Raw genomic sequence first — 18890 nt, forward strand, 5'->3', positions numbered from 1 at the left:
ATATAAAATATTCCATGGACTTGACATGGCTCTCAGCTAATAGCTTGGGGTGTCTACTTTCCAAAATGGGGTCATTTTGGGGGGGGGGTTGAACTGTCCCGGCATTTTATGCACAAAATTTAGAAGCTTATGTCACACATCACCCACTCTTCTAACCACTTGAAGACAAAGCCCTTTCTGACACTATTTGTTTACATGAAAAAATATTTTTTTTTGCAAGAAAATTACATTGAACCCCCAAACATATTTTTTTTTAAGGCAAATGCCCCACAGATTAAAATGGTGGGTGTTTCATATTTTTTTTCACACAGTATTTGCGCAGCGATTTTTTAAACGCATTTTTTGGGGAACAAAAACACACTTTTTTTAATTTTAATGCACTAAAACACACTATATTACCCAAATGTTTGATGAAATAAAAAGATGATCTTAGGCCGAGTACATGGATACCAAACATGACATGCTTTAAAATTGTGCACAAATGTGCAGTGGCGACAAACTACATACATTTTTAAAAGCCACTTTAGATTTACAGAGGTGGTCTACTGCTAAAATTACTGCCTTCGATCTGACCTTCGTGGTGATACCTCACATGCATGGTGCAATTGCTGTTTACATTTGACGCCAGACCAACGTTTGCGTTCGCCTTTGCACGAGAGCAGGGGGGGACAGGGGTGCTTTTTTTTTTCTTTATTATTTTTTTGCTTTCTTATCTTATTTTTAAACTGTTCCTTTCATTTTTTTTTTTTTTTTTTTATCATTTTTATTGTTTATGTCAGGGAATGTAAATATCCCCTATGATAGCAATAGATAGTGACAGATACTCTTTTTTGAAAAAAATGGGGTCTATTAGACCCTAGATCTCTCCTTTGTCCTCAAAGCATCTGACCACACCAAGATCAGTGTGATAAAATGCTTTTCCAATTTCCCAATAGCGCTGTTTACATCCGGCGAAATCTAAGTCATGAAATGCTCGCAGCTTCTGGTTTCTTAGGCCATAGAGATGATTGGAGCCATTTTGGTCTCTGATCAGCTCTATGGTAAGCTGGCCGAATCACCGGCTGCATTCTCAGGTTCCCTGTTGGGACAGGAGAGCCAGAGAAAAACATGTAAGACGGTGGGAGGGGGGGGGGGATTCCCTCCCACTGCTTGTAAAAGCAGTCTAGAGGCTACTTAGCTGCTAGGATTGCTTTTATATGAAAGCCGACCGCTGGCTGAAAAGAATGATACCAAGATGATACCTAAACCTGCAGGCATCATTCTGGTATAACCACTCAAAGTCCAGCAACATACCAGTACGTTGCTGGTCCTTGTTGGGCATATATTGTAATCTTTTTCTTCATGCAGCCTGTGGGCTAAATGAAAAAAAGATTGATTGGTGAATATGCCCACCATTAGAATACCTTCCTTCATCCACCCACTTCTAATGATGGGCATACATGCACCATTTATATATGCCGAAGCATGGGGGCATCTGCCCCAAAAGTTAGGAGCAAATCGCTCCTCCACCCCTGCTGCCCCCATGCTTCTGCATATATCACCTCCGACAGTGCTGGAGTCACGGCTTTAAGTATCGTGGGAGCAAACGCTGTTGCTGTCAAGATAAATAAATCCGCGCTGCAGCTGAATGGCGTACCTGAAACCACAAAAGGGTTAACAATAAAACACAGTAAACAGTAAAGTATAAAAAATTGCAAACCTGAAAAGCAAACATGATAAAACATAACAATAAAATATTGCAGAATGGAATATAGTAAAAAAGAGCAGAACAATAGAGAGAGAATAGAGAGAAGAGAACAATAAAACGACAACTATTTTTGTTTTTTTATTTTATATATTTTTTTGTGTGTTTTTTTTTTTTTTTTTTTTTTTTTTTACACTTTTTTTTGTAATTGTGACTTTTATAACTGTAACCGGTTCCAGGTTCGGGTCTCTCAAAATGCGATGGCATCTTGGGAGACCCTGTGAAAATGTGCCTAGTCTGTGCAATGCTGTACCCTACGCTAATACTCAACTAGTGTATGGTAGCATTCAAAACATTCACCAATGCAAAGACCAGGATTGTCAGGACAGGAGGGACAATAATAACGGGTGTCACGCCTATATCCGCGCTTGCTGCAGACACGACATCTTTTTTAGGGGGGGTTCATTGGGTAGGGGTACTCGGGAGGACAAAGAAAATGCCTCTCATGCAGCCGACTGCATTTGTTTGGGGATGTGAATGGGGGAAGTACGGGTGCTGCAGAAGTGGTGGGTTCCCAATTAGGATTGGCAAATGCAGCAGGAAGGGCATTATGGGCACGACGGGCCTGTGTTTGTCTTCTTCTTGGTGGCAGTGGGACACTACTTGTGATTGACACCTCACCAGCTTGAACTGCACTTACGGGACTCGCCACGGTACCAAGTGTTACTGCAGTGCTGGTTTGCCTACGACCGGGGTGTACTAGGCCGCTGGTGCTTGTCAGTTCACCAAAACGCTACCAAAAAAACTAATAGCGATCGCAGGGATCAGGCCTGACTCTGCGAACGCTGCAGCTATGGGTTTAGTGTTTTGTAAGTGACAGTGATCGATCGATACTGCACTTGGGTGGGCTGGGCGGAGGGGCAAAACGCAGATGCTAGCAGGTATCTGGGCTGATCCCGCTAACACTGCGTTTTTGGGAACCCTAAACTGCTGGGGACGCTAGTATAGATCTGATCGGATCAGATATTGATCCGATCAGATACTATACCACTAAGGGAGGTGTACGGTGCGTGCGTGGGTGTTAGCGCTACTGGCACTAACCTGACGCTGCCTGGGGCTGGTGCTTGCCAGTTCAACAAAACGCTACCAAAAAAACTGTTAGCGGTCGCAGGGATCAGGCCTGACTCTGCGAATGCTGCAGTTATGCATTCAGTGTTCTGTAAGTGACAGTGTTCGATCGATACTGCACTTGGGTGGGCTGGGCCGGGCAGACAGGCAAAACGCAGGTGATAGCAGGTATCTGGGCTGATCCCGCTAACACTGCATTTTCGGTAACCCTAAACTGCTGGGGACGCTAGTATAGATGTGATCAGATCGGATCAGATATTGATCCGTTCAGATACTATACCACTAAGGGAGGTGTATGGTGTGTGCGTGGGCGTTAGCGCTAATAGCACTAACCTGGGGCGACGAAGACCCTATCTGACCCCAAAACCCAATTTATACCACCGCCGGGAGATCGGGGGGTTAAACCTTTATTAGGTAATAAACGGCGGGTGCCCTGACACTATAAAAAATAAACTAACTAACCAGCGTCACCTGTAACAGTTATACGGTGATCACTGGTGAGAGGGTTAACTAGGGGGCAAACAAGGGGTTAAAACCTTTTATTAGGTAGTATATGGGGATCCCTGACGCTATAAAAGGCTGACGGCGAACCTATATATTTACCTCCCTAACTAGCGTCACCAGTGACACTAATACAGCAATCAGAAAAACGATCGTCTAGTGACACTGGCGACGGGGGGGTGATCAAGGGGTTAAAACTTTATTTGGGGGGTTAGGGGGGTATCCTAGCCCTAAAAGGGGGCTACCAGTAACTGCCCTACCACTTATAACTGTCACAAACTGACACCAATGCAATAATCAGAAAAAAACAAACAAACTGCTATTGGTGTCACTGTGACGGGGGGGGGGGGGGTGGGGGTGGGGGTTGTGATCAGGGGGTGAAATGTGTGCCTACCCTGTTTACCCGAAAATAAGACCTAGCGTGATTGTCGGTGATGGCTGCAATATAAGCCCTACCCTCCAAATAAGCCCTACCCTGTTTCAGCGAAAATAAGCCCTACCCTGAAAATAAGACTTACAAGGACATTAACTAGGGCTTATTTGGGGGGTAGGGCTTATATTGCAGCCATCACCGACAATCACGCTAGGTCTTATTTTCGGGGAAACAGGGTAGTGTGTTTTACTGTATGTGTAGTGCTGTGCACTTACTCAGATGTCTTCTCTCCTCGGGGCCGGAACAGAAAATACCGACTCGAGGAGAGATGACTGGATCGCTCCCCTAACGAAGCCGACCGCCTAAGGGACCGGGGGGGGGGGGCGCTACGCGTCCCCCGCCCGTGGGAAGCAGATCACGTACCAGGTATGTGATTTCGCCTGCCCGTGCCATTCTGCCGCAGTATATCTGCGTTAGGCGGTCGGCAAGTGGTTAACAAACATGTTATATTATATTTACCTTCTCTGTGTAAGGGTTTTGCACAGGGCAGCCCCGATCCTCTTTTTCTGGGGTGCCCCAGCGGCGCTCCTGGCTTCTCCTCTTCATCGGGTGCCCCCTCAGAGAGACACTTTCCATGGGGCATCCATGCGGGCACGCTCCCGATTCCTGCAGCTGCATTCATTGACACAGACAGCAGGACTCGGCCCAGCCCACCGTGTCACTGGATTTGATTGACAGCTATCAATCTTTCCATTGAGGACCCGAGACAGCGGCTGGATCTACTGGGCTTGTAGTCATTGCTGGAACGATCGGGTTCAGGCAAGAAAAAGGGGGGCTCTGGGGGGGCAGCTGCAGCACATAAGGTTTTTCACCTTCATGCATAGAATGCATGAAGGTGAAAAACCTTGAAACTTTACAACTCTTTTAAGGATTTTGTTGGTTGTGTCAAGAACAATCAGTGTAATCTTCAGTCTACTGCATCTTTTGATTCCCTGAGCATTGCTTTCCTGGACATCACTTTGAGGGGTGATGAAAATACAGCTGCTATTCACACCTGCACATATAGCAAGCAATACTCGGGAAATACAACTCTTTACGCTACTAGTTGTCACCCATCCCACATCATCATGAGATCCCGGTTTGAGACTTTACACAATCTTGGCGGAACTGTTCCTCTGTCAGTGCCTTTCACAACAAATTTAACAGCATTAATGTCTGAATAGCTCAAAGGGATTACTCTGATTTGGTGATTCAAAAGAGGACTCGTGTAGGGGTTAAAAGGAGAAAAGTCTTACTTGACAATGCTTATTTGGTGTTTCCAATAAAAGTAAGAATAGAAACATGTATAAAGGAATGGGCAAAGTGTGTGTGTGTAAGTGTGAGAGGAGGAGACGGCTTTTAGAAAAAGAGGCATGGTGAATATGCAAATTGATAACTCTCAGATGGGACCTGGATTTACATTAAAGTGGTTGTTAAGCCACTTCGATAAAATCCTCCCATCTCCTCTGTAACATAACGATATGTATCCCTGTGCCCGTGTTATATAAAAAAAAATGCCAATCTGTGCCTATATCAGTAGCTCCCGGCGATCACGTGACTCCTCGGCTCTCTTCTCAGCTGACAGCTCCAGCAGGGGCGGGACAAAACACTCCCGTTGACCTCATCAGAGGAGGAGAGGGAAGAGGAGAGAGAGAGTCGAGGAGTCACGTGAGTGCCATGTGCCGCTCTGATATAGGTACAGATCAGCATATTTTTTTATATAACACAGACACAGGGGCACATAACGTTATATTACAGAGTGGATGGGATTCATTTTATAGTAATTATGGGAGCAGCAGGAGCAGAGCGGGCGGGCGTTGACACGAGCCGACAGGCAGGGAGGGAGGAGAGGACAGAGCAGGGCTGCAGATGACGGAGGCAAGTAAAATGACCACGGTATTAGGGTTCAGCAGCCATGATACACTGTGGTCAGTTTACAGGGGGGAGGGTATATAGGCAGGCAGGATCAGCCAGGTTTTTTAGGTGTTACAGAGGGCCAAATTACACAGAACAAGCACTGTGCTGTATAACATCCATTAACCACTTCCCGACCGCCTCACGCAGATATACTGCAGCAGAAGGGCACGTACAGGCAGATTAACGTACCTGTACGTTGCCCTTTAAGAGGCAGCTTGCTGGCACGTGCGCGCACTCGCCCGGAGCTCCGTGACCATGATAGCGGGTCCCGCTAACTCGATGTCCACGGGGATACCCACGATGAGGAAGAACAGGGAGATGCTAATGTAAACAAGCACCTCCCCGTTCTGCCTAATGACACTGTCGCCACCTAGTGGTTAACCCCTTCACTGCCAGTGACATTTTTACAGTAATCAATGCAATTTTTTAGCATTGATCGCTGTATTAATGCCAATGGTCCCAAAAATGTACCAAATTGTCCGATGTGTCCGCCATAATGTCGCAGTCATGATAAAAATTGCTGGTCGCCGCCATTACTAATAAAAAAAAATATCAATGAAAATGCCATAAAACCATCCACTATTTTGTAGACGCTATAACTTTTGTGCAAACCAATCAAACGCTTATTGCGTTTTTTTTTACCAAAAATATGTAGAAGAATAAGTATCGGCCTAAACTGAGGAAATAAAATTTTTTTTATATATTTTTGGGGGATATTTATTATAGCAAAAAAGTACAAAATAGTGTTTTTTTTTTTTTTCAAAATTGTCGCTATTTTTTTGTTTATAGCGCAAAAAATAAAAATCGCAGAGGTGATCAAATACCACCAAAAGAAAGCTCTATTTGTGGGAAAAAAATGACGTCAATTTCGTTTGGGAGCCACGTCGCACGACCGCGCAATTGTCAGTTAATGCGACGCAGTGCCGAATCGCAAAAAGTGCTCTGGTCAGGAAGGGGGTAAAATCCTCCAGGGCTGAAGTGGTTAATGGAACATGATTTTTTTTTTTTATAGGTTAAACACTTTAACGTTGATTCGTGCTTTTTTCCACCTGTATTGTATTTTAAAGTGAATGTAAAGGCTTTTTTTTTTTTTTTTTAACAAATATGGTATACTTACCTCCTCTGTGCAGTTGGTTTTGCACAGAGCAGCCCGCATCCTTCTCTTCTCAGGTCCCTCTTTGCCGCTCCTTACCTCTCCCTCCTTTGAGTGCCCGTCAGCCAGCAGAGGCCCTGACCTGGCCCCGCCCCCTCTCCCCCCGATTGGCTGACTGACTTTGATTGACAGCCACGGGAGCCAATGGTGCCGCTGCTCTGTCTCAGCCAATTAGGAGGAGTGTCCAGGATGGCTGAGGGTATCGTGGACATCGCTGGAGAGAGCAGGGGCTCAGGTAGGTAATTAGGGGGGTGCTGCTACACACAGAAGGTTTTTTATCTTAATGCATTAAGATAAAAATCCTTCTGCCTTTACAACTCCTTTAAGTCCTCTGACTACCCACTACCTTGTTTCTGTTGGCAACTGAATCTGTGTGTGCAAGCTCTAGTCTACCAAGAAAAAGGGAAGGAGGGCTCCCCTAACCATCACTCCAAGACAAGTTTTCACTAAACTAGAATGATAGGTGTCTGATTAAAAAGAGTGATGCCACTGAGGGTGGGGAGTTGTGCATTTGTGAGCTCCAGTTGGTAGCTGTTTTGAGCCAGGAATAATTTTGGAGCAGATGGCCAAGAGAATTAAACTTTTTCTGTTATGCAGCATAGGCATGGAAAGACCTTGTATTCAGAGTTGACAGCTAAAGAAATAAATACGGTATGTACTGTATATTAGGTTGATAAGAAAATGACCACATAAAGGTTGCTTTACTTACCTAACATTCATTTTAGTCACTGAGAGAGAAAACGGTTTTAATGCAGATTTATTAGCCAGGATGCTTTTGCCGGCAGTGCTGAAACGTGCTGACTGCCTCCGAGAAGTTGGTGTGTGTGCAGGAGAGCTGAGTCCCTTCAATGGAGCAGGGCTTAAGATGAAGAATTTGCTCTGTAATAGTTTCTAAATAGATGGAATATATTTTAGCAAAATTGAAGTGGAACATACACCTATACTTCAGACCAGGGCTTTTTTTTCTCCTCAGAGAATAGGTACAGGAACCCCCCTTTTCCGAGTCACCCCTTGTCTACACCCACTATCCTTTTCCAAGCACCGTTCCCTGGTTCCACCCCATACCCACCTCCCAGTACTGCCCCTTTTAGAGAATACAGAACCAAGTAACATTTGTGGTTATACTAGTAATTTGTATAAAATTTGTGAACTATATTAAGAAAAGCAGTAAAATAGATCTCCTGCAGCCAGCAACAATAGGCCACCCACAACAAAATACCCACCCAGCTAGAGACCTCCAATAAGTGTCGCACCGCATTCCCGTTGAAAAAATTGGATTTTTATAATAGCTTACCTGTAAAATTCTTTACTTTGAAGTAAATCACGGGACACAGAGCCATAGTAGTTACTATGTGGGATATAGGCCACCTTCAGGTGATGGACACTGGCACACCCTAAGACAGGAAGTCCTTTCCCTATATAACCCCATCCACTACTGGGAGTACCTCAGTTTTTGTAGCAAAGCAATACACGTGTATACCAGAAAGAAGGGAGGGACCTCTGTGTCCCGTGATGCACATCAAAGAAAATGATTTTACAGGTAAGCTGTTATAAAAATCATATTTTCTTAATTGTACATTACAGGACACAGAGACATAGTAGTTACCATGTGGCATGTCCCAGAGCAATGCCAACTGAAGGGAGGGAGACAACAAAATTAGGGCACCAAGAGACCAGAGGGCTTATACTGCTACTTGCAGCACACTGAGCCCAAAGGCGATATCCTCATGACCTTTTAAATCCACTTGATATAATCTGGTAAATGTATGGACAGAAGACCAAGTTGTGGCCTTGCAGATTTGAGCCATGGAGGCTTGGTGATGCACTGCCCAGGAAGCACTAACAGCCCTGGTGGAGTGCGCTTTAATTCGAAAAGGTGGAATTTTCCTCTTTAAACCATAAGCTTGAACAATTACTTGTCGAATCCATTTAGAAATAGTAGATTTCGATGCTGCCTGTCCTCTTTTAGGACCTTCAGGCAACACAAACAAAACATCCGTTTTCCGAATCTGAGCAGTCGCCTTCAAGTAGACTGACAGCTCTCACGACATCACAAGAATGTAGTGATTTTTCTTCCGCAGAACAGGGTTCTGGGAAAAACGAAGGCAGAACAATATCCTGGTTTAGATGAGAACCTGATACTACCTTTGGTGGAAATTAGGATGAGGACGCAATACAACCTTATCCTTGAGAATAAATAAATATGGCTCTTTACAAGAAACAGCAGCTTTCGGGAGGGTAAAATTGCTTATCTGGGTGATCCCACTCAGAATACATAAGCTTTTCCAGCAATGAATGGATAGCAAAAGCATGAACAGCTTGGGGGGGCTTTAGTGAACCCAAACAAGTAGGCTTATCGACCGACTCAGTTAAAGGTAGCATGAATGTGGAGCAGACTAATTCAGTAAGAGATTGTACCATCAATCTTTCAGATTGTGAACCTGATCCTTCCACATTTGACTCCTCAGAAGGAGTCATCAGCCTATTCCTGGTCCCCTGAGAGAAATTCATCTCCTGTCCCTGGTTTCTCCATTTGAGGGTCCCAGGTAAAAGAAGGGGACCTATCGCGCTTAGTTCTATTCTGGGATGCAATTAAAGTCGCTATTCTCTGCTCCAACCCCAATATGGTTGAGGAAAAAATCTCTTCAGTAACAGACAGGGGCTGCAGTGTTGGAAACAGTTGCAACACCTGACGGCCCAGATGGCTCACTCTGACCAGCCACCTCAGAACTCTCAGGGGAGAGTTTTAGAGACAGTTCTAGGCTTTTTTGAGCTTGGAGTCCCTCTTGAGCCCTTTTTTGGGGTGTTTCTAGCCCCCCTTCTGACCATAGCCCGATGCACAAATGCAGAGGTACTACCAGAGGAAATCGCATCCACTGCTTGAGCAATAGTCCAGCCACTGCTATTAACGCTCAGCCTGATACCATTAGTAAATGTGTCAAGGGAATGCCTGTGTCATCAATCTCTTACATGCCCCTTTTTGCTCGTGTCCCTCTGACAACTGCAGCCAGCAAAAATGTTTTGAAAACATACTCGCGCACTGGACGTTGCAGGACGCCAATGCAACGCTAAGCCCCGCCCCTTCCGTCATATTGCGGCCCCCCTCTTCAAAAGATCTTTTTTGCCTTCCCCCTATTCAGGCAGAGCTTTGTCCGGGGGAGGGGGGGTTAATTAGTGGAAGAAATCCCCCTCAATCTTACCGTAGGTCTGAGCTGCTCGCCGAAGGGAAGCCTGCAGTTTCTGCTGTACAGCGTGATCTTTGAGGAAGTATGATAAGGTATGTGCTCTATACAGCCCCCAGTGGTGACTCTTAGGCATGACATTTACTTTTTTTTTTTTTAGGAGACATTTCAAAGGAAAAATTAAAAAATTTGCTTAGAAACCTCCACTTACCTTTCCCACTGCAGGGATTTCTGTGTCAAACCAACAGACCCAATCTTCACCCCTCACGGTGCAAAAGTGGGATACTTGTCTTGCTGAACTAAGCCCAGCTACTCACATGTTATAACTAACTCAAACATGACCAATGATGTTTACACAAGAGAAAAACTACACCAGTTCAAAAATTAATTCCTAAGCCCAAGTAAATAAGCTGGGCTGTTTTCTTTTGACATATCCTAAACTGGCATTATTTAATTTAGAAACAGTCCCTAACATACCCCTAAAGCTACAGTAGATATAAAAAGTCTGCACACCCCTGTTAAAATGTCAGGTTTCTGTGATGTAAAAAAATAAGACAAAGATAAATAATTTCAGAACTTTCTCCACCTTTAATGTGACCTATAAACTGTACAACTCAACTGAAAAACAAACTGAAATCTAAAATCACGTGGTTGTATAAGTGTGCACACCCTCTTATAACTGGGGATGTAGCTGTGTTCAGAATTAAGCAATCACATTTAAACTCATGCTAGATAGGAGTCAGTACATACTTGCCATCATAAAGTGCCTCTGATTAACCCCAAATAAAGTTCAGCTGTTCTACTAGGTCTTTCCTGACATTTTGTTAGTCGCATCCTACAGAAAAAGCCATGGTCCACAGAGAACTTCCAAGGCATCAGAGGAATCTCACTATTAAAAAGTATCAGTCAGGAGAAGGGTACAAAAGTATTTCCAAGGCATGAGATATACTATGGAACACAGTGAAGACAGTCAAGTGGAGAAAATATGGCACAACAGTGACATTACCAAGAACTGGACGTCCCTCCAAAATTGATGAAAAGACAAGAACACTGGTCAGGGAGGCTACCAAGAGGCCTACAGCAAGATTAAAGGAGCTGCAGGAATATCTGGAAAGTACTGGCTGTGTGGTACATGTGACAACAATCTCCTGTATTCTTCATAAGTCTTGGCTATGGGGTAAAGTAGCAAGATGGAAGCCACTTTCCTATGAACAAAAGCATCCAAGCCTAGCTAAATTTTGCAAAAACACATCTAAAGTCTCCCAATACAATGTGGGAAAATGTGCTTTGGTCTGATGAAACCAAGGTTGAACTTTATGCCCAGAATTCCAAAAGATACGTTTGGCGCAAAAGCAAAACTGCACACCAAAAGAACACCATACCCACAGTGAAGCATGGTGGTGGCAGCATCATGCTTTGGGGCTATTTTTCTTCAGCTGAAAAAAGGTCAAGGTAGAGGGAATTATAAACAGTTCCAAATACCAGTCAATATTGGCACAAAACCTTCAGGCTTCAGCTAGAAAGCTGAACATGAAGAAGAACTTCATCTTTCAGCATGACAACAACCCAAAGCATACATCCAAATCAACAAATGAGAAGAAGATTGAGGCTGGGTTCACACTAGTGCGAATTGGATGTGGGTTTTCCACGCATCCAATTCACATGACAGGAGATTGTGACTGGCTCTCTATGGAGCCGATTCACATATCTCCATGGCGGCTGCAGAGCGGCTTACACAGGAGTCCTGTGCGCCTTTGGCTCCATTTCAGGGCCGAATTCAGGAAAAACTTTGGCCCTGAAACGGAGAAAAGGAATGCACTGAACCCCTGGTGCGAGCCGCATCTGGCAGCAGTGTGAACCCAGCCTAAAGTTTTGGAATGGCCCAGCCAGTGCCCAGTCCTGAATCTGATTGAAAATCTGTGGGGTGATCTGAGGAGGGTTGTACACAGGAGATGCCCTTGCAATTTGGAGTGTTTTTTTTTTGCAAAAAAAGAGTGGGCAAATATTTCCTAGTCAAGATGTGCCACGCTGATAGACTCATACCCAAAAAGACTGAGTGCTGTAATAAAATCAAAAGGTGCTTCAACAAAGTAATAGTATAGGGTGTGCACACTTATGCAATCATATTTTATTTTTACTTCCCGCCACCTAAAAGATTTCAGTTAGTTGTTCAACTGAGTTGTACAGTTAATAGGTCACATTCAAAAAGGTGGATTAAGTTCTGAAATGATTTATCTTTGTCCCATTTTTTTACATCACAGAAACCTGACATTTTACCAGGGGTGTGTAGAATTTTTATATTCCCTGTAGTAGTACAATAAAGCAAAGCCAGAACACAGACAAAAGAAAAATTAAATAATCCAATAAATACACAAATTAAATTTCAGCCAAGCCTTCCACAGTGTATTTTAAGATGACATCTTAAAGAGGAACTGCAGTCTGCTCAATTAATTTGTAATAAAAACCATCTTTGCATGCTGAAGCATCCCTTCAACCACTTTGCATATTATTTTATATATACTGTAATTTTGGACTTGCCAAATATGCTGCACAAATCTCCCTCCACTGAGTCTGGCTGCATCCATTTTAACTGTGGGCAGCTAAAGCTGCTGCCTCTACACTTTCTGGATTTACACAGAGGCACACCTCCAGCCCTGCAGCTCTCGTTGGCCCTCTTATGACTCATCCCCCACCCTGGTAAACTCATGAGAGTGAGAGAGCTGCGCATGTCGTCATAAGCCTAGGCTTTTTACCAGACAAGAAACAGGAAGTGGGCTGTATAAAGGTATTTACTGGCAGATTTTTTTTTTTTTTTTTTGTAACTATCCAAAGTTAAAACAAGGGCAGAAGATTTAATAGATGGAAAGTTGAAAAAATTACTGTAGGTCCGCTTTAAATACAAATATTTGTCCCAATTCCTTTCTTCCACATAGATTCATGGGTAAACAAAATGTTTAAACAGCAGAAGCATCAATCACACTACCTTGTCCCAACCAAGCTCTCGCTCTCAATTATCCATAGATGCCATGGGTGGCAACCCTGCCTTTCCTTGCCTTACTGGATGAATACTGAATGAATGAATCGCTGAGACACCACACTCAAAAAGAAGAAGAAGAAGAAAAAAAAAAAAAAACAGTCAACGCTGTGAGTGCTTGAGGGATGCTGAGTAATTAAGAATGAAGAATGAGTGAGCAGGTGGATAAAAGCATCGACATCGGCAGGTAATTAGTAAGAACTTAACAGCATGTCTCTGTAGCAAGCAAGCAAATAGGTCAAAGCCTTGGCAGGTAGCTAGGTAAGTAGGTAGTTACGTGGGTAGTTAGATAAGAGCTTCCCAGCGTGTCTCTATATGCATATACAGACTTCTCCTTGTCCATCCTTACCTGTCCGCCTTGATATAGGGATCGCAACAATGCAGCACTGCTTGGCGGTACTCAGCTCAGCTTAACGGCTCCCAAGCCACATTGAAGATCAAGGATGGGGGAGGAGGAACAAGGAGGGCTGGATAGTATGGACAGTGGAGACAGTCTGTGCAATCCGTGCAGTTCCATACAATCCGTGCAGAGAAAAGGAATTGAAAGGAAGGAGGTAGGATAGATGACAGACCCGTCGGTGGTTCCGACCCACAGCTCCTCCAGGAATACAAACCTAAATTTCACCTCCAGCGATCTTCCGGTACAATGAAGGGATCAGTGAAGGAATCAGCCGCACTAATGCTGGGTGTTAGGGCTGAAGAGCCGGGGAGCTGAAAGCCCTCTTAAGCTAGTGCTATATTATGCACGCCAGCTCACCTGCCTCCTGACATACAGCCTGGAGCTCCTGGTCCGCCCCCTCAGAGGAACTACTCACTTACTCAGCAGCTACAGCTGACTTACATAATGGCACACCCACTAAAATTATTTTATCAGCGAAACGAAACGTTTAAAGCGGGGGGTCCACCTATCTATCGTTTTTTTTTTTTTGGAGTTCATTCACAAACTTTTCTTCTCATGATTATCTACTCACATGTTCTGTGTAATAAGTCCGCCTGTGTCCGATTTCGTTGTAAAGAATAACTTATAAATTTCACTGAAGGCGGTTTCCATCTTCATTGTGGGCATTTGAAGCCCACAAGCATGTATTTCCTGGATGCGGTGAATGCTGGGAGCAGAGATGTTGTGATGACGCTGTTGCACAATGCATGCTGGGAAGCCTGAGACTAGCTCCCAGGGACTGTGGGAGGTCTGGGAGAGGCTAGAAACACGCCTACTCCCATGGGAGAAAAATCAGGAAGTGCAAAGAAGATTAGAAAAAAAAAGGTAATTACGGCGATTTAAATTTTTTTACACAGCATGTCAGCATCTAGGCAAGGAAGAGAATGCATAGAGATAATGTTCAAAATTTGGGTGGAACCCCGCTTTAAACAAGGTAGTGTGATTGCTGATCACCTGATTACCAGATAGCCTCTCAGTGCTAGCTTTTCTGTTAGCAGCGTGTACTGCTAGTACCGGAGGTTATTGTGGGACATTGTGGGATCAGATGTACCAGATCTACCTGATCTATAAGATATACCAGATATACTAGATGAGCAACCAGAGTAACCAGATGAGAAACTGAATAATAAGGAACAAGATCGGAGTCAATTTAAGTCAATTTAATGTCAACTTAATATTTGAATAACTGAATCTTCATATGAATAATTGATGAGCAAGAGCCCGATGGACTTTTTTTTTTTTTTAGGGAAGCTGTTATTTGTTTCTGTGCTTCTCTTGTATCTTGTCTTTTGATTCTGTAGACTCTGGTGGTCTTACACCAGGATGAATATCCATATGTCATTATATACCAAGCTACATATTATCATGTTATTAGGTTACTATGCTATTGTATTGGCGTAGAGATTATTGGTATTTTTTGCCACTTTGATAGACACTATTGTCTTATATATCGTTTGTTTTCCTTTGATATTTTTGATAATTTTTTTTCTCTTTTTTTGTGTTGTGCTGTGTGTCTTTTTTTTCCTTTTGTTTGTCATAGCTAGTAGATATTAGTAAGACCCCTTTCACACTGGGGCGGTTTGCAGGCGTTATTGCGCTAAAAATAGCGCCTGCAAACCGCCCCTAAACAGCCTCCGCTGATTGTTCAGTGTGAAAGCCCGAGGGCTTTCACACTGAAGCGGTGCGCTGGCAGGAGAAGAAAAAATCTCCTGTCAGCCGCTTCTTTGGAGCGGTGTATTCACCGCTCCTAAACCGCTCCTGCCCATTGAAATCAATGGGACAGCGCGGCTATACCGCGGTAATACCGCGGCTATAGCCGCGCTATACGAGGGGTTTTAACCCTTTTTCGGCCGCCAGCGGGGGGTTAAAACCGCACCACTAGCGGCCGAATACCGCGGTAAAACAGCGCTAAATATAGCACTGTTTTACCGCCGACGCCCCCTACCGCCCCAGTATGAAAGGGGCCTTACCAGTTAGTTAGCTACCAGTTATTTTGTCTATTGTTTACAATATGTATAATATATTATAATTATATATATTGATATACTAATAATTACTAATTGTCAAACTGTTAAAATCTGTCACATTTTTTTTCACTGAGGAAAAGGAAAAAGGATTTTTTTTTTGCTCAGTGACAGTCCAGTCAATTTATTCTAACCCATTCTGCCCTTTTTGGGATTGTTCAGTTCAGGCCCAGGTCCAGCATCAGTATCTGGTTAAATAGGATTGGGCTATTTTTTTTGTTTTTGGGACCCCCTGGAAGAGCTCAGCGAAGCTGGCCCTCCTACAATCAGCACAAATAAAAACTCAAGTGTGTTTCTTTAGTGCTACGTGTGTGCCGTAAAAATTTACATTTGTGCTGCTTTTATTTTTAAGATATTAGCAAATGTTTTTCCCAGACTATGACAGCACCTAGCCCCCCTACAATTCCCAAATGACACAAAACTGGTCTCGTTGGTTAGTGCTACGTTTGTGCTGTTTTGTGCTGCTAAAATTTCCGTTTTATCTTTTATCGTTTTTGCGTTATTAATGGTTTATTAAAGGTCACCAAACGTCAGTTAGCCCCCCTACAACGCCCAAATGACACGAAACTGGTCTTGTTGGTTAGTGCTATGTTTGTGCTGCTAAAATTTTTATTTGTGCTGTTATGGTTTTAAAGTTATAACAGTTTTTTTTTTTTCAAACCCCACTCACTTTTCCCCCCTACAATCAGCACAAATAAAAACTCAAGTGTGTTTCTTTAGGGCTATGTTTGTGCTGTTTACATTTTCGTTCTATCTTTTATCGTTTTTGCGTTAATAATTTATTAAAGGTCACCAAAGGTCACTGAGCCCCCCTACAACACCCAAAAGATACGAAATTGGGCTGGTTGGTTAGTGCCTCATTTGTGCTGCTAACATTTTTATTTGTGCTGTTATGTTTTTTTTTAGTTATAATAGCTTGTTTATATTTGATAACACCCCATCCATTTTGCACCCCATGTTATTAAATCTTAAATACAAACATACTATTTGTTAGTGCTACCTTTGTGCTTTATAATAGCAATTGCTTTATAATAGCTAGATAATAGCAATTTGTTTTTTCCAGACAATGACATCACCCCGCCCTCCTGCCACGTACCAGGTTAGTGAGCTCCTGGTTAGACAGCAGCCATGGGAGCACAGTGAGGTCTGAGCGCCTGTGATCAGTCCAGTAGACTGCGTGGTGGCAGCAGTCAGCAGGTGGATGTGGCAGCAGAACCGGCTGGTGGCAGATGAGCTGGCACTAGCTGTGTGAAGTTGGCACCCCATGTTTGTAAAACCTGAATTAAAATATACTATTCGTTTGTGCCGCATTTGTGCTGATTTGTGCGGCAAAAATGAGCGTTTTGTGCCGGTTCAGTTTCTGAGATATTAGATATTCAATTTAATGTAAGCCCCGCCCACTTTGCACCCCATGTTGCTGAATTTTAAAAACAAACACGCCATTCGTTTGTGCCGCATTTGTGCCGCAAAAATAAACGTTTGTGCAGCTTCGGTTTCAGAGATATTGTGCGTTATAGTTGCTTAACCACTTGCCGACCGCATAACGCAGATATACTGCGGCAGAATGGCACGGGCAGGCAAAATCACGTACCTGGTACATGATCTGCCACCCACAGGCTGGGGGCGCATCGCGCCCCCCCGGTGCCTGAGGCGGTCGGCTTCATTGTGGAAGCGATACAGGCTGAGGGGGAGGCCACTCATTCGGCCACTCACGATCGTTCCCCACGAATGAACATCTTCCTCTGCTGCTGTAATGTAAACAGCGGCAGAGGAAGTGATGTCATCGCTCCTCGAGCCGGTCTTTTCGTTCCGTCGCCGAGGAGAGAAGACATCAAGTAAGTTTGCACCAACACTACACTAACAGTAGAACACGCAGGCACACTTTGAAACCCCCATCACCCCCCTGTACCCCCTGTCACAGTGACACCAATAGCAGTTTTTTTTTTTGCATTGGTGGCAGTTTGTGACAGTTATAAGTGGTAGGGCAGTTAGGGTTAGCCCCCTTTAGGTCTTGGGTACCCCCCTTTAGGTCTAGGGTACCCCCCTAACCCCCCCTAATAAAGTTTTAACCCCTTAATCACCCCCCATTGCCAGTGTCGCTAAGCAATCGTTTTTCTGATCACTGTATTAGTGTCACAAGTGACACTAGTTAGGGAGGTAAGTATATAGGTTCGCCGTCAGCATTTTATAGCAACAGGGACCCCCATATACTACCTAATAAAGGTTTTAACCCCCTGATTGCCCTCTAGTTAACCCTTTCACCAGTGATCACCGTATAACTGTTACGGGTGATGCTGGTTAGTTAGCTTATTATAGTTTCAGGGCACCCGCCGTTTATTACCTTATAAAGGTTTAACCCTTTAATCGCTCGGCGGTGATATAAGTTACGCTTTTAGGGTCAGATAAGGTCTGCGTCGCCCCAGGCAGCACCAGATTAGCGCCAGTACCGCTAACACCCACGCACGCAGCATACACCTCCCTTAGTGGTATAGTATCTGAACGGATCAATATCTGATCCGATCTATACTAGCATCCCCCAGCAGTTTAGGGTTTCCAAAAACGCAGTGTTAGCGCGATCAGCCCAGATACCTGCTAGCACCTGCGTTTTGCCCCTCGGCCCAACCCAGCCCACCCAAGTGCAGTATCAATCGATCGCTGTCACTTACAAAACACTAAACAGACATAACTGCAGCATTCGCAGAGTCAGGCCTGATCCCTGCGATTGCTAACAGTTTTTGTTGGTAGCGTTTTGATACAGTCACTAACAGTCAGGAGCTTTTTTGCCTGTGAGTCTCACTAGTGTACCACTAAATTTAGAGCCCAAAATGGCAAATCGAAGGTACACTAGTGAAGAGGCCCACACGCTTCTGAGCATGACAGATAGTGAAGAGGAAGTCACTCATCTGTTAGATTCAGGCTCAGAATATGAACCTGTAGATGACAGCGGCTCCATGACAGATAGCTCTGACGACGGAGTTGTGGTCCCTGCCAAGGTCAGGCGTACCAGACCCCGAACTTCTTCTGTCCTTGAAGTGCAAGAACCGCAGGTCCCTCGTATGGAGCAGAGAAGTATGAGCGCCGCTATTCCCTCTGGTGAACTGGCAAGCACCAGCAGCCTAGTACACCCTGGTCGTATATCCAGCACTGCAGTAACACTTGGTGATGTGGCGAGTCCCATAAGTGCAGTTCAAGCTGGCGAGGTGGCAAGCACAAGTAGTGTCCGCGCTGCCACCAAGAAGACAAACACAGGCCCGTCGTGCCCATAGTGCCCTTCCTGCTGCATTCTCCAATCCAAATTGGGAACCCACCACTTCTGCAGCACAATTACGGTTTCCGAATTTAAGCTCTTTCTGGGCCTGGGCCCTCAACATGGGCATAAATAAAAAGAGTGAGTTGCGGTCATATTGGTCCACTGA

General features: G+C 44.3%; 1 protein-coding gene across 4 annotated transcripts in view; it reads right to left on the minus strand.

The window, feature by feature from the left end:
• Positions 1–18890, minus strand: part of NUSAP1 (nucleolar and spindle associated protein 1) — a 609977-nt gene that overhangs the window by 141268 nt on the left and 449819 nt on the right. For all 4 annotated transcript variants that reach the window (XM_073608869.1, XM_073608871.1, XM_073608868.1 and 1 more), the window contains one exon: positions 7505–7686. In XM_073608869.1, coding sequence (XP_073464970.1) covers positions 7505–7686 — 182 coding nt within the window. The remainder of the gene's footprint in view (positions 1–7504; positions 7687–18890) is intronic.

This window comes from Aquarana catesbeiana, linkage group LG13 (genome assembly GCF_042186555.1).
Source record: "Aquarana catesbeiana isolate 2022-GZ linkage group LG13, ASM4218655v1, whole genome shotgun sequence".
Classification (NCBI taxonomy): domain Eukaryota; kingdom Metazoa; phylum Chordata; class Amphibia; order Anura; family Ranidae; genus Aquarana; species Aquarana catesbeiana.